Genomic DNA, 15,479 nt, shown 5'->3' on the forward strand with positions numbered 1-15,479 from the left:
TTTGAGGGAGGTAGGAGAGGGGAGTGAGGTAGTGATAGGGAGAGACAATCAGGTGAACCACTATAGGAGTTCAGTCTTTCCAAATGGTACTGAGAAGCTGCTGAAGAATTTCAACTTGTTAGAGACATGATCTCACCTTCTGTCATTCCATGGGTACAGCAGTGGGTGGTGTTTTATCACTTTCAGGGGGCTGAGCTCCTAATCACAGGGACATTTGAAGAAATGGCTCAGCCAAATCTGTGTCAACATGGAGGGATATTTAACTCTTCCTTATCTACTTTCTGGAAAAGATGAAAAGAGTGTTGCTGTTGTTTTTTTAAACTAAGTCCTTTATCTTCCACTTATGAGAATAAATAAAATTCTTATTATTTATAAGAATAATAAATAAATAAGAGAATAAATAACATTTTCAAATATTAAAAAATGTTGCTAACCTTTACACTAGTATAGATTTATAAAGTTAAAGCAATGCTGGAATCTATAATCTCTACAGCTACTATGGGCAGAAATGTCCCTAAAATGTAGATTTGTCATTCATCTGGTTTATGGCACACAATCACTTTTAAAAGTGTCCTATGACTCAAACTCTTAGGTATTATTGTCTGAGTTTGCCCTTGCCCTACTATTATTTCATTAAACTTGTAGAATTGGCCTAATTCACTTAGTCTAAGTAAAATTTTATTCTACCATGGCTTTTGTGGACAATCCCTGAACATTCTCCACTATTCTATTGGAAAGAACCCAAAAAATAACCTACAGTTTTTTCCAACTACTTATGGGGTGGAGGATGGAATGGAAGCAATGTTACTCTATATAGACCTGGACTTGAATTCCTTCTGGACCATTACTTGATTTGTAAATGTAGGTAAGTCTGTATACTTGCTCATTTGTTTTTAAATACTTCTACATCTATAATTCTTTACTAATAAAATGGGTGCAAGCATGTGTGTATTTTGGGGGGGTTGTGGTTATTAACAAAAGGACAATTTCCTTACATGGATATGCAATATTATTTTAAAAATAATTATTTTATTTCTTACAAGGAGATGTTAACCACATACCTTTCATGAAAATTTCTACTGAACAGAGGAGAGGCAGATTTTTGGATGGCTCATCTATTCTTTTTAAGAACATAATTCCATTCTGTTGTATTTTGAAACACTTAGGCTTTATAAAATGCTAACTGAAGTGTTGTGTGCCATCTCCTAGAATCCTTCTCCCATGTTATCCTGGACTTGTCCCTTCATTGGTTGCTTTCATAGTCCACAGATGACCGTTCCTTAGAAACTTCTATTCAGACGGAGGACTTACTTTCCCAGTACCCTCTGATGATGACTCACTGGTTCCCTGATAGAAGTTTGGAAACAACAACAACAAAACTCTAAATATTTAACTGCCAGGGATTTAATGGTAGGAACCATATTTTGACACATAAAAAATTATATTTTGTTTCATTTTTTTTCTATTTATTATGTTCCAGTTAAAGGTGAGATCATATGGCATTTGTCCTCAATATAACCAGAGACATTGAAGTTAAGAACAATCTAACAATGGACAGAGGGGAGCGGGGAGGGGACAGTGAGGAGAGGGGATTACAGGAACTACTATAAAGGACACATAGACAATAAAAAATTAAAATTAAAAAAAATTATAAAAGAGCAAGATTTCATTTCCTGAATATAAAAGAAAACGTGTTTGTGACTTGAGTAACAACTGTTCTACTTTTATATTCCTTTCAGTTTCTGGTGATAGAGACGCTGGGACAATAAGATTGCACCCAATAAGTCTAAGACGCCCTTGAAGAAGGCTGCGCTGGAAGGACATTGTCACTAGAAGATAAGGCTCTTTTAGATCCAGAAGAAGAATCCCGTTTCCTTTCCTTTCCTTTCCTTTCCTTTCCTCACCACAGCCGGTCCTGTAATTAGTGGAGCAAGTCAATCTGAGCTAACCTACGCAAATCACTGGTTTCCCACGAATGATTATATTTCTCTTGCTCCCAGACATGTGCACCTCTAAACCTGAAAACAGAGGGAGATGTCTTTCTTTTATGTGATGGGGGCAGGGAGAAGAAAAGTGGACGTGACAGTGGAACAGTGAGTGAAACCCGTCAGTACAAGGTGGAAAAGAAGCGGATTCAGTAAGGGAGTCGGAACACCGAGTTCTGCACAGGACATTTCAGGGCGCAGTCAGAAAGCCCTGAACAAGATCTGATAACTCTCGGGGTGGGAACAAAATGAGGCTTTTTCAAACTTTCTGTGCCGTCCCTGGAGCTCCGGAATGGGTTTGGGGCCTCCGAGCCAGGGCTAGGTTGGTAGCGCCCCCACCTGCGTGGCCCTGCGTCCTCTCTTGACCCTGAACCTGTGCTCACTCCCTCTCCTCAAGTGTCAACGGACCAGGGTGTCCTTTTGGAGAAGGCTTCGTTGTCAAAAGCGCCATGCGTGGGTCGCGCTGGCCACTTCACTGGATGGACGCCCGAAACAGCCTCTGGGGCGGGGACAGCTCCTGCCGCCTTGTGCCCGGCGCGGCAATTCCACCCGGAGCTCGCTGGCTACTGGGGTGGTGGATCTCAGCCCGCAGTGTCCGCGAGAGGGGAGCGCAGCCACCACCCACCCTGCCACTGGGGTCTCATCGCCCATAGGCTCCAGCAGGTGAGCGGTGCTCTGGCCCGGTGCTCTGTCCCCTTGACTCAGGCACAGGCACCGCGCGGCCCCGCCCCCCCCCCCCCCCCCCCGCCCGCTCCCTCCCGTGGGCCGCCTGGGGCAGGGCCTGCAGCTGCGGTTGGTGAGCTGGGACGGTGCACGGGCCAGCAGCCAGTGGCCAAGGACAGCTGAGGGCCGCTGGGGTTGTGCGCGGAGCCAAGCACTGTGCCCGCTTGCGGCAAGGACAGACCTGGTGGGCTGCAGAGACCGGGTCCTGTCGCGCTGTCCCGCACGATGCACTGAGTGCTGGGGGGCCCGGTCGTGGGGCTCTTTGGCGCGCTGTGAGTCCAGCCCATGGAGCTGGCGGGCACCCGGAGGAGCCTGCGTGTGCTGCGACTGCCGCTACTGCTGCTGTTGCTCCTACAGGTTGCAGGGCCAGCAGACACCCTGGCCGAGACCCTGCTGGACGTGCCCAGGGTAATGGGCACCAGCTCCAGTCCACCCAGCCCCGCAAGTGTGGTGGCTCCCGGAACGACGCCGTTCGAGGAGAGTCGATTGCCCGTGTTCACTCTGGATTACCCCCATGTGCAGATCCCCTTCGAGATCACCCTGTGGATCCTGCTGGCCTCCCTGGCCAAGATCGGTGAGTGAGCTGGACCCACGGGGTAGGGGAGAGGCGATCGGGAGGGGAAGCTTGGGTTGGAGAGTTGATGCCTGGGTCTTGGACCCCTCCCTCCCAATGGCCGAAGGCAGGGGCGACAGACAGATTAGTTTCTTCTGGTAAGGAAGGACCCAAGGAGTAGTAGTTTCCTGGTTTGGGTTCTTAAGTGGCCATTAGCCTTGAAATAGCCCCAAATATTAGCCATGCACACTTAGCAATTTGCTGGTTACTTCTGCCTGGTTAGCCAAGTGTGACAACCCGCTGCTAAAGCTGAGATCTGTTTACTGACGAAGGAGGCCAGGGAGCTGAAGTTTATTGCCTTCACTTACTGGGAGACAGGCGCGGAGGAGTACAAATGGGTTAAGCCCTGGATGCTGGAAGGGACAGGGCCTATGACCGAGCCCCTGGCATGCATCTGATTGACAATGTGCATGGAAGGGTACTGGGGACACCTGAGTGCCTGCAGCTGGGGCAGGAATGCTCTACCTCTTGCCTCCTGTGAGCTGGGGCTTGGACTTTCCAGGAAGCCTTTTCTTAGGTGACAGAGGCCAGTGAGGTGAGATGTGTACTTAAAAATAATTAACCCACTTTTCAAACTACCTTCAACTCTCATTTGGAAGACAAAAGACTCAGAATGTATTTTCTTACTTTCATGCTCCCCCATACCCTGCAAACTTTTGTTATGATTGTGGTACTTTACATTGTTTTTACTTTACATTTTAAACAGTTTTCTTTTTAATCTTAAAACATGTCAATTGCTGTTGTAATGATTCAAGTTATTAGATCAAAAAATTTATGCACTATTACTTATGTTTTATACCTCTGTCTTTTGAAAGGTCCCATGTTGTAAGGTGAGGCAGGTTTCCATAAAGGATGAAAAGAAACATTGACTTTCACCCTCAAGGAGCTTATTGATTGGTGGGAGAGATGGTACTCATGTCAGTGATCATAATGCAGGAAAGTGCTAAGTAGGGTGAGAAATTCAGAAAAGAAAATGTGGCAGGGTAAGGAGGCAAGAATCTCTTCCTCATGCAAAGGAAGTGCTTAATCTGGGTTTTCAAGGATGGCCAGTATATAGTCAGTTGGAGAGGAAAGGAAACCCCATTCCAGAGATGCATAAACAAAGACATAATTAGGAGGGAAGTGGAAAGCAGGTAGAAGGGATGGCTTATGGGAGGGTAGAAATTGTGAGAATAAGCCTGAAGGGAACCTTCCATGTGAGATTAAATTAATTATATTCTGTTAGTGGTGACCAAAGGAGGTACATGCTATTTAATGATTTTCGCCATCTATAATTGCCAGTGTTTTAATTCCACCTGAGAAAGAGAATAAGAGGAAGTGAATTTCCCCATCTGTCAGGCCAGATATGCACATTTACATAAACTCCTTGCCTATTATAACAAACTCAGGTGCCATCTCCTGGTATGGTCCTCATAACAACTCAGTCATGTAGGAAGGACAGATATTAATACTCCCACATGGTAGAGGTGGAAACTGAAACTCAGGGCATTTATATGTGTTTCCCACAGACACACAAAGTTGGGGACCAGATGCAGGTTCTATTCTCTCCATCACTGGAGGAGTGCTTCCTGCCTTGTTTCCATTACTGCTTCTCTGTTGCTGTTTCTATTCAATTACAACTCTTTCTTCTGTTCTTCACTGCTGAACATTTTAATCTGATTAATTACACTAATAACAGCTGCAAGTAGGCACTTAAGTTCATTATGTCTAATTTTCACAACCATCCTGGGTAGGTATGATTACCTGGTTTCATATTCGAGGAAACTGAGAAATGGGAAGGCTACCTTGCTGGTGGGTAAGCCAGGATCCACCTAGGACTGCCTGATGTCTCATCTTTCTGTCTATCCTGGAGTCTCAATTTGTTGTGAAAATTAAACGAGAGTAGACATGTATAACATTCTTAGAATAATGCTGGGCATGTGGTAAACACCAGACAGCGTCATCAATAGTAGAAGGGTAGGGAGAGTGGCAGCAGTGACCCTGAGGATTGCTGGCACTGCAGGTCATTGTCCACTATGCTGGGCTGCCTGTTGCCATTTTCTGCTTCTGTTTTAGGCTTAGCTTCCTCCAGGTGTTCTTATTCTATGGGTTGCCTTTTCTTTTCTTTCTTTCTTTCTTTCTTTCTTTTTTTTTTTTTTTACTTTTTTCCTATCACAATTTCTTCATCTTATATGACCTTACACATTAATTGTGTGGTATTTTATTAAAATGCATTCATGCTTGTATGAGGGCATAGGTATATTGATCTACCTGTTGGCAGTTGTCCTATGTAGATTCTATTTCTGCTCCTTGGCACTTGCCATTCTCCAGATCTGTCAGCCTCCCCCAGATGCTGAACATCTCTGGCTACTATTTCCTCTTTCCTTTCTGCATCTGAGGTGGCACAGATTTGGAAACAAAGACAGATGCTTATATCTCTTGGTCAGAAGGGTCTAAGCAGAGAAGGGCCTCAGTGGAGACTGCCATAGATGGGGTGAAGTGGATGGTTTTCAGAGCAGAGAGTGTAGTTTTAGAGTCCGCAAAGCTGGTGCTTGTGGTCTTTTGTAGATTCTTCCTACTGTGTATAGTCCAGCTCTGTCTTCTGCTGCAGCTCTGTTTCTAGAGGAACCTGCAAATGCTCAGAGATCTCCCCCACTGCGTCCCCCAGGCCCTAAATTTTCTGTCTGGCTTTGGGGAGGACTGTCCTGGAACTGTGGGGCACTTTCACAACCCATTAAGTAGTCTTCTAGTCATTCAAATTTTATTTTAACTTTTGCAATGAAAAACTATTATTTGGGGTGACTTGTATGACTTAATTTGGGGAGGATGATAAGTTGAGCTGTGCAGAGGGACAGGATGCTATGAGGCAACAGGGATATTAACTCATGCAAAATGCCATAGTTTCTATTTGGGGCACTTTCATGCCGTGTACCTAGTGTATCTGAACTTACTGCCTCAGAGATTATGGGGACAAACATTGTAAGTGATTAATCTAAACAAGATTAAACAGATTGCCCTAAATGGAGGCTTCTAATAACATTTGTAGGAGGTTCAAATCACTATGTTATACAGCTGAAACTAATATACTATATGTCAACAGTAATTTTAAATCATCCCTGATGATGAATTTCCAATAGTTTTCTAGATTGTAACACAATGCAATCTTAGAAAAATTGTAACCAGAAGTGAGAGAATGCATTTTTGGCAGATTGTTGAATGAGTCAACTTAACTTTTCATTGTTTTACCTGATTATTAGGGAAAATCAGCTTTCAAATTATTTGGTAAAAAAAAAAGTTCTGTAGTAATAAAGTTTCCTAAAATGACGGTGATAATGACGAGTATGTGTATATGAAGTAGATTAAATAAATAAAAGAACATTGAAATTTTAATACAGCTTTGAAAAGTTTTTAGAAGTTTGCCCAGAAATATCTCCCAATGTATTTTTCACTTCGGTCCTCACACATGTTTTTTCATTTTGAAAATTTATGTTTTGAGTAACTGTTTCTTTAAACAATATAAGTGCACACTTTGCTTGGTAAGTCCTGTACACAGGGATGGAGTTCTACAGCCTAAAAAAAAAAAAAAAGGAAGCCACAAAATTAAGAAGAGAAAAAATTCCTGGAGTGCTCTAAGATTGTCTTCTCTATTTTTCTTGCCTGTAAAATGGCTCAGTGGGATTTGTCCTAAGCTGGGTGAACTTAGGCATGCATTCTACCTCAATTCAAGGTTCAGGGACAAAGCACTGGGTTCCCTGCTGTTTAAAGTATCAGAAGCCCCTTCTTTGTCCTCAGTGGTTCCCCAGACGCCCCTTCATCTGTCTTGTAGTCTTGTGGAGCTGGTCTATTTGACTCTTCCAGGTGTCTGCACTTATCATGCCCCTTTTATTTCCTTTGCCCTTAAATTTGGGGTTAGAATGCAGTATTTTCCACTTTCTTCCATCCTGTTGTCTTGAAATTAAATAACGTGTATTATTATTTTAAGGTAATGAGAAAGCGATTTGGTCCATGAAAGTTTATCCTCTTGGATCTATGCTGTCCTGAATTTGAAATATGAAACCAGAGTTTCATTGGATAATACCTGCCTGAATTACCCAGATATTGATCCCTGGTGGTGGTGTGGGGTGGGGCAGTTCAACAATTCTTGCTCTTTATCTGTTTCTCTTTGTCATATTTGGTTTTCCTGAAGCATATTCACCACCTGGTTGGTCAGGTGAAGCTCGTGGTCTTCACCTATTATTTCAACCGCAGCTCACTTTGAGTATAATTCTAAAGCCTAGTGTTCCCAATGGCATGTGTTTCTTCCTAATAAAGCTAAGAGTTCTGATTGCTTTCTTTCACAAAGTCTTAATCTTTTACCATTGGGTTAAGTATACGTTTCTTCTGTTCTGTCTGAAGGATGACTCCAGCAGCTTTCTCATATTCTCTCTAAAGATCAATTCAAGCACTTTGTAGAATTTCATCACTGTACTCTACCACAGACATATTTTTGTACCTTTAAAAATAATAGAGTATTATTATTATAAAATAATATTTCACACCCAAAATGTGACTTTTTGTATTGACATTAACAGTTATATTTTTTATCATTAATGGGATGCTTTTTTTTCAGAATTTTTTCACATATCCTTAAGTCCTAAGGTATATACAAAGAATCTTTTGTATAAACTTGTTTGTTCCCTGTAGGGTTGTAAGACTCACCTGTAAAACCAAGTGAATTTGATGGTTTGTATATGGATAGATTTTCACCAATGATCGAATTCTAATTTTTTGTCTTGTAATTTGTACCTGGTTTGTATTTAACTTCCTCTGAATTAGTTTTTAATTTATATTAGCAATGTTTTAAAAATATATTGTATTGATTATGCTATTACAGTTGTGCTATTTTTTTCTCCTCTTTATTCCCCCCCACCCTGTACCTACCTCCCATCAACATTACCCTCCCCCTTAGTGCATGTCCATGGGTCATACATATAAGTTCTTAGGCTTCTCCATTTCACGTACTATTTTTAACTTCTCCTTATTTTGGACCTATTTTGTACCAACCATTTATGCTTCTTATTTCCTGTTCCTTTTCCCCCATTCTGCCCCCTCCCCACTGATAACCCTCCATGTGATCTTCGTTTCTGTGACTCTGTTCCTGTTCTAGTTTTTTTTGCTTAGTTTTTTTTTGTTTTTATATTTTTAGGTTTGGTTGTTGACAGTTGTGAGTTTGTTGTCATTTTACTGTTCATATTTTTGATAATCTTCTTTTTCTTAGATAAGTCCCTTTAACATTTCATATAATAAGGGTTTAGTGATGATGAACTCCTTTAACTTGACCTTATCTGGGAAGCACTTTATCTGCCCTTCCATTCTAAATGATAACTTTGCTGGATAGAGTAATCTTGGAGGTCCTCGCCTTTTATGACTTTGAATATTTCTTTCCAGCCCCTTCTTGCCAGCAAGGTTTCTTTTGAGAAATCAGCCGATAGTCTTATGGGCACTCCTTGTAGGCAACTGTCTCATTTTCTTTTGCTGCTTTTAAGATTCTCTGCTCATGTTTAATTTGGCTAATGTAATTATGATGTGCCTTGGCATGTGCTTCCTTGGGTCCAACTTCTTTGGGACTCTGAGCTTCCTGGACTTCCTGGAAGTCTATTTCCTTTGCCAGATTAGGGAAATTCTCCTTCAGTATGTTTTGAAATAAGTTTTTAATTTCTTGGTCTTCCTCTTCTCCTTCTGTCACCCCTATGCTTCAGATGTTGGAACATTTAAAGATGTCCCAGAAGTTCCTAAGCCTCTCTTCATTTTTTGAATTCTTGTTTCTTCATTTTATTCTGGTTGAATGTTTATTTCTTCTTTCTGCTCCAAACTGTTGATTTGAGTCCTAGTTTCCTTCCCTTCACTGCTGGTTCACAGTACGTTTTCCTTTATTTCACTTTGTGTAGCCTTCACTTTTTCCCCTATTTTGCAACCATACTCATTTCTGTGAGCATCCTGATCACCAGTGTTTTGAACTGTGCATCTCTTTGTCACTTAGTTGTATTTTTTCTGGAGCTTTGATCTCTTCTTTCATTTGGGCTATATATATATATATATATATATATATATATATATATATTTTTTTTTTTTTTTTTGTCTTGGCAGACCTGTTATGTGGTAAGGTGTAGCCTTAGGTAATCACCAGGGTGGGGCAAACCACATAGCTGCATTGTGGCACTGTATATGGGGGAGGAGTCTGAGAGGGAGCAATGCCATTTGCTTGGCTCTCTGCAGGCTTTCAGTCACTTCCACCATTACCCACAAGCAAATTGGGCCTTTTTGGTGCTGATTCCTGGGTGGGTGGGCTTGTATACATTCTAGGACCCTGTGGGTCTCTCCAATGAACTCTCTTGTGAGGCTGGGAGTTTCTCCTGCTGCCTCAACCCCCACAGATTTTTTCACTCAGAGGTTTTGAGGCTTTATTTCCCTGTGCTGGAAACGTGGGTTGCATGGCCTGTCTCATTCCCCAGTTCCTCCCAGTTTATCCACACACAAATATGGGACCTCCTGGTCCTCCAGCCACCCTCTTGCAGTGAGTCCTCTTTGCCCCTCCTACTGGTCTGAATGTCTTCTGGATGAATATTTTTCTTCTTAAACTCCTTGGTTGTTGTACTTCCACACAGTTCAATTTTCTGGCAGTTCTGGTTATTTTTTGTTTTTAAATTTGTGGTCTTCTTTTGGGTGTGGAAGGAGGCAAAGTGTATCTACCTACGCCTCCATCTTGGCCAGAGGTCATATATTAGCAATGTTTACATCGATTTGCAAACATGCTTGCCAGCTTGTCTTCATTGTTACTTCTTGCATCTTCCCTTTTCTTCCATGTAGTTTTCTTTTTACTGATACATGTTCTTTAGAGGATACTTCACGAATGGCCTTTGAATGATAAATTCTCATGGTTTTTGTCAAAAAAAAAGTCTGTATTTTGCTCTGGCCAGGTGGCTCAGTTGATTGTAGCATCCTCTTGTAAACCAAAAAGTTGTGGGCTTGATTTCCTGGTCAGCGCACATACCTAGGTTGTGGGTTTGATCCTCTCTTGGGGTGATTGATCTTTCTCTCTGTCTAAAATTCAATAAACATATTCTCAGATGAAAATGAAGAAAAAATTAGATGTGTTTACTTTGATTACACTCTTGATTGATTTTATAAAAGTATAGCACTTGGATTATTGAAGGGTCAGTTGGAAAATATTATTTCATTATATTCTGCCCTCTTTTGTTGCTAAGGAATATTAATGTTTTACTCTCATTTGTCTTTGGAATTAATCTGACTTTTTCATTTTGTTATTCAGCTGTTTCCTCAATGTTTCTCGGTATGGATTTATTTTATATTTCTTGCTTGAAATTTATTGTGCTTCCAAGTTTCTTAATGATGCTTTATGTTATTTCCAACCTACCACATTACTTTAAATCCGTGGTTAAACTCCTCATTGGAGTTTTCATTTTAAATGTATTTTCACTTAAGTATTTTTGGTTCTTTTTCAAGTTCATCTGCAGTTTGTTCATGTTCTTTATTATTTTATTATAGGTTTTATTTGTCTTTTTATTATTTTATCTATTTAAACTACATTTATTTTATTGGCTTTTTTAGATTGTTCTGTTATTTCTAGTTTTGGGGGGTTGGTAATTCATATGTTCATTACATCTACTGATTTTCCTATTTTAAAATTTATTGTATTTTTTCCCATTACCATTTAGTCTCTTTATATCCCTCTCCCTACCCAATAACCACATTGTTGTCCATGTCTGTGAGTCCTTTTTCATCTTTGCTCAATCCCTACACCCCCTACCATCCCACCCCTGCCCCCTTAGCTGTCATCCTGCTTTCTATCTATGAATCTCTCTCTATTTTGCTTGTTAGTTCAGTTTGTTCACTAGATTGCTCATGTGAGTGAAATCATATGGTATTTGCTTTCTCTGATTGGCTTATTTCACTTAGTATAATGTTCTCCAGATCCATCCATACTGTTGCAAAGGGTAAAATTTTCTTCTTTTTTATGGCCAAGTAGTATTAGTATTCCATTGGTAAATGTTCCATAGTTGTTTTATCCAATCATCTACTGATGGACACTTGGGCTACTTCCATATCTTGGCAATGGTAAATAATGCTTCAGTGAACATAAAGGTGTTTACATAAAGGTTTTTATGTTCTTTCAAATTAGTGCTTTGAGTTCCTTCGGATATATTCCCAGAAGTGGGATTGCTGGGTCAAGAGCAAATCCACGTTTAATTTTTTGAGGTATCTCCATGCTGCTTTCCACAGTGGCTTCACCAGTCTACATTCCCACCAACAGTGCAAAGGGGTTCCCCTTTCTCTACGTCCTTGCCAGCACTTACTGTTTGTTGATTTATTGATGATAGTCATTCTGACAGGTGTGAGATGATATCTCACTGTGATTTTACTTGCATTTCTAGTTTTGGGGAGTTGCTAATTCATATGTTTATCACATCTACTGATTTCCTTTTTGTATATTTATTTCATAACATAAATTATAGTTATTATTGTGGGTTAACTTCAACAGCAGATAGTAGTGAAAGGTTGTTACAAAAGTGTTTTGAGTGTTCTTCTTACTGGGACCCCAGGTTGCAGTGATTAGTTTTTAGTATTAGTATTTTAGTTTGGCTTTTCTATGTGATTCAAATACTGTAAATATAGACTTTATATCATTATGTTGTGTAGACCTGAAGTTTTGTACTTCACTGGTGAATTTTCCCTAGAGGTGAATTTTCCTCTGTCCAATTCCATACAGTTGATGTGTTTCCTTTCATTTTTCCCTGGCTATGGACATCTTTTACTATTTAATTATTTAGGACAAAGTAGCTCTTTGATACTCAGAAATTTAGGCCTGCATCCTTCCCTTACTGGTCTGAAGTCAGAGTTCTTATCCTCATGTAGGTGTCCAAATGCCAGGTCCTAGCCCATTGGGACCTAGAATTCTCCTGCTTCTGTGGCCTGAAATTCAACCTACATCTCTCAATTTGATTTCTCTCCTTATTTCAGGCCTTCTAGGCTTTAAAATGTTGAACATGGCTAGATGTTAATATTGTATGTTTGTAGTGAGCAGAGGCTCTATCTGGGTCCACATGTTGGATGGGTAAGTAGTATTTTATGTGGTACTTTTAAAGAAATGCTTTCTATGTATTGTTTCAAGTCCATGGGTATGTTCTGCTCATGGAATATCATTATGGATTCTCTTTGAAGTAAAAATAATATTTACTTTACTAGTTTTTCTAGCTGCAGGGTAAGGAGGTGTGAGTATTCTGTCCTTGTTTTATCTTATATTTTTGCAATTGTATGGAAGGGAAATAGCTCAGCAGTTGAAGAAGTGTTGGACCTAAGTTTTGAAAATCAAAGCCACAGTAGAAGAGGAATACTCTGGTGCAATTTCAGTTCTGCCATTAACTTTGTTTTGTGACCCTGCCAAGCCTTTACCTACTTAGTTCTCTTATTTAATTAAAAGTAGGAATCTGTGTCTGCTCCATCTGTTCACTATTTCCATAGGGATAATATGGCATACTCCGTAGGGAGGAAATAACTCATAACAAAGATTTTACTTTTATAACAAAAGAAACTTAAGCCAAGAGTAACATGTGTTTACTATATTAATAATATAGGTATGGGCATATTATTATTCTAAATGAGACATGCACAATTATAGTTACTCTCTTATAATTACATCTTTTAAATGTATGAATTATAATTGATATACTTCCTGTAATAACCCTGCACATTGTTCATCACTGTACAAATCCTTTCTAACCCTGATTTTAAAAATTCATTCCTTATATGACTTGCGTATCTCTCTCTCTTCAGTAATTCCAGAGGTGCATGGGAACTCCTCTGAAGGCTCTCCATGAGGCTGTGACAGAATCATATTGTAAATGTGAATTTCATCTTATTATTGTACTTAGTTTTGGCATACAAAGGCTTACTTGTGAAAGACAGAAAAGAAAAATCAAATTTACAATTATATTTAGAAATTTCACCTGAAATTACCCATGGGTAATCTGATTCATGGGAATCAGATTACCCATGCCCACCATGTATATGAAAACACTCTAAAATAAAGTTTAGAGATTTTGTTATTTTCTAAAAAAAAGATTATCATGAAGTCACAGGGCAGCAGAACGTTTTTGTTGCTGTTTTTCTGTGTCTTCTCCACTGGCAATTCTGATATTCTGTTCATGAGGATCTACAGATTGGAAAACCTGAGCAGTGTAATGTCACAGAGTAATCTCATTTAATGTGGCAGTGGAGGGTGGAGATAGGTGATTCTGAATAACCCCTCTATCATGGTTTCTTTAATAAAATAGTAATCGCTAACAATTGTGGAGCATTCTCACATGTCAGCTATTTGGGCCAAGTGCTTTATACTCATTATCTTATTTAAACCTCATAGTAATGCTGGAGGACAGGATCATTATTATCCCCAGGATTAAAAAATAGATGAGGAGACAGATTAGAGAATTTAGGTAACTTGTCAACGATAAGGCAGCTCTTGAGCGGTAAAAGTTAGATCCTTGGCTGGTGCACTTCATCACTCTTCTGTGTCTTGTCCTGTCATCCTACCTCTCATGGAGAAGAATATTAAGCTCTAGACCTTTGTCAATGGTCTCAAGAGCACCTTAATGTCATATCACTTACTTTTAACCCAGAGCACAAAGCCTGGCTTCACTTGAATCTCATGCTGACCCTTATTACCTCATTTTGATTATCTCAGATTTTCATTGTAAAATCATACAATAATGATCATAATATCCTGCCTCCCTCACAGGATTATTGTGGACCAACTGAAGTACGACATGGAAACAGTCACAATTCCAAAGTTAAAATTCGTCTGACCTCACAACAACTCTGCAAACTACGTAGGACAGAAAAAGGCTATGAAACAGCAATACAGCATAATTCATAAGGAGTATCAGAGCTAGAACTCAAGTCTAGAATTTTTGAACCTTGATTTGGCCTTTTCTACTATCCATAACTAAGGGAATGTAGAATTCTAATGCTTTTGAAATACATATTTATCATGTTAAGGATTCATAGGTTAAAGTTTCAACTCCTATTTTTTAATAAGTCAAAGTTCAACTCCAACATATTTGTAGGAGGAAAGATGTCATATCTGTTTTATTATTGCACATACATACACACTTATTGAATTGCACATGTACACATGCACATATAAACACACCAACACACATAAGTGACGTTCATTAGGATGTAAGCTCCATGAGGGAAAGGACTTTGTTTGACTCACTGTCTAGAAGAGTGTGGCACATGGTAGGTGCTCAGCAAATAATTATTAAGTAAATGAATAACTAAATAATATTTAGAGACACTTTTAGTTTCAACTTAATCATGTAGTAATTAAGGTAACCATACATCCTGATTTGTCCATGGTTTACATTCTTTACCCTAGCACATATATTAATAGCGTGCCCTTTCACTCTCAAATATACTGTTTGTTTGATAACTTATTTGGTCAACCCACTTTTAATGAATATTCATGAATAATGAATATTTTAGTAACTTAAGTTCTGTTGTCTAAAATCTCAGCTCTGCCACTTAACTACCTGTGGACTTTGGGTGAATTAATAAACCTCTCTAAACTCAGTTATTTCATCTGTAAAATGGGATGACAATAATAGCTTTCTCATTATGTTGTTGTGAAGATGGAGTTAATGCACTTAGTAAATGTACTATCTTACAGGCCTTGGGAATTTGGTTAGCCCTTTGTTGAGAGCAGATGTCTGCTTCCTTCTCTAAAGCATTGTAGCATTGTACCATAAAGTCTGTTTTGTCCGGTTAGATTGTCTAGATGTTCCTGTTTCCTGCTGTTGGTGTTATACACAGGTTTCTCTCTAAATCATACATATTTTGGTGTCCAGTGTTACATTAAGTTAAAAATTCATCTGACTGCTTTTGTAAATTAGTTTGTAATGGAAAAGGGAGGCAGTGCATGCCCTTTGTTTTATCCCTGATTTCTGTTCTGGAAACTGAAGGATATGCAGCCAGGTGTAATAGATGGAGGGCAGAAGGACAGGGTGAGCACACAAGGCTCACAGTCAGCAACACCTTCTCTCTAGGAGCAGGCTCTCTTCTTGACCCTACCCCTCACATCCACTGAGCTGCTGGGTCTGCTCAATGTCTTCAGAGTCCCTAGA

The 15,479-nt window shown here is 39.8% G+C and overlaps 1 protein-coding gene across 1 annotated transcript in view; it reads left to right on the forward strand.

The window, feature by feature from the left end:
• Positions 1-2,789: 2,789 nt before the first annotated feature.
• Positions 2,790-15,479, forward strand: part of SLC9A2 (solute carrier family 9 member A2) — a 134,661-nt gene continuing 121,971 nt past the window's right edge. Inside the window, exon 1 of the mRNA XM_024571862.4 lies at positions 2,790-3,282. Within this exon, the coding sequence (XP_024427630.1) occupies positions 2,994-3,282 (289 nt within the window). The 5' untranslated portion in view covers positions 2,790-2,993. The remainder of the gene's footprint in view (positions 3,283-15,479) is intronic.

This window comes from Desmodus rotundus, chromosome 5, assembly GCF_022682495.2.
Source record: "Desmodus rotundus isolate HL8 chromosome 5, HLdesRot8A.1, whole genome shotgun sequence".
In the NCBI taxonomy this organism is placed as follows: Eukaryota; Metazoa; Chordata; class Mammalia; order Chiroptera; family Phyllostomidae; genus Desmodus; species Desmodus rotundus.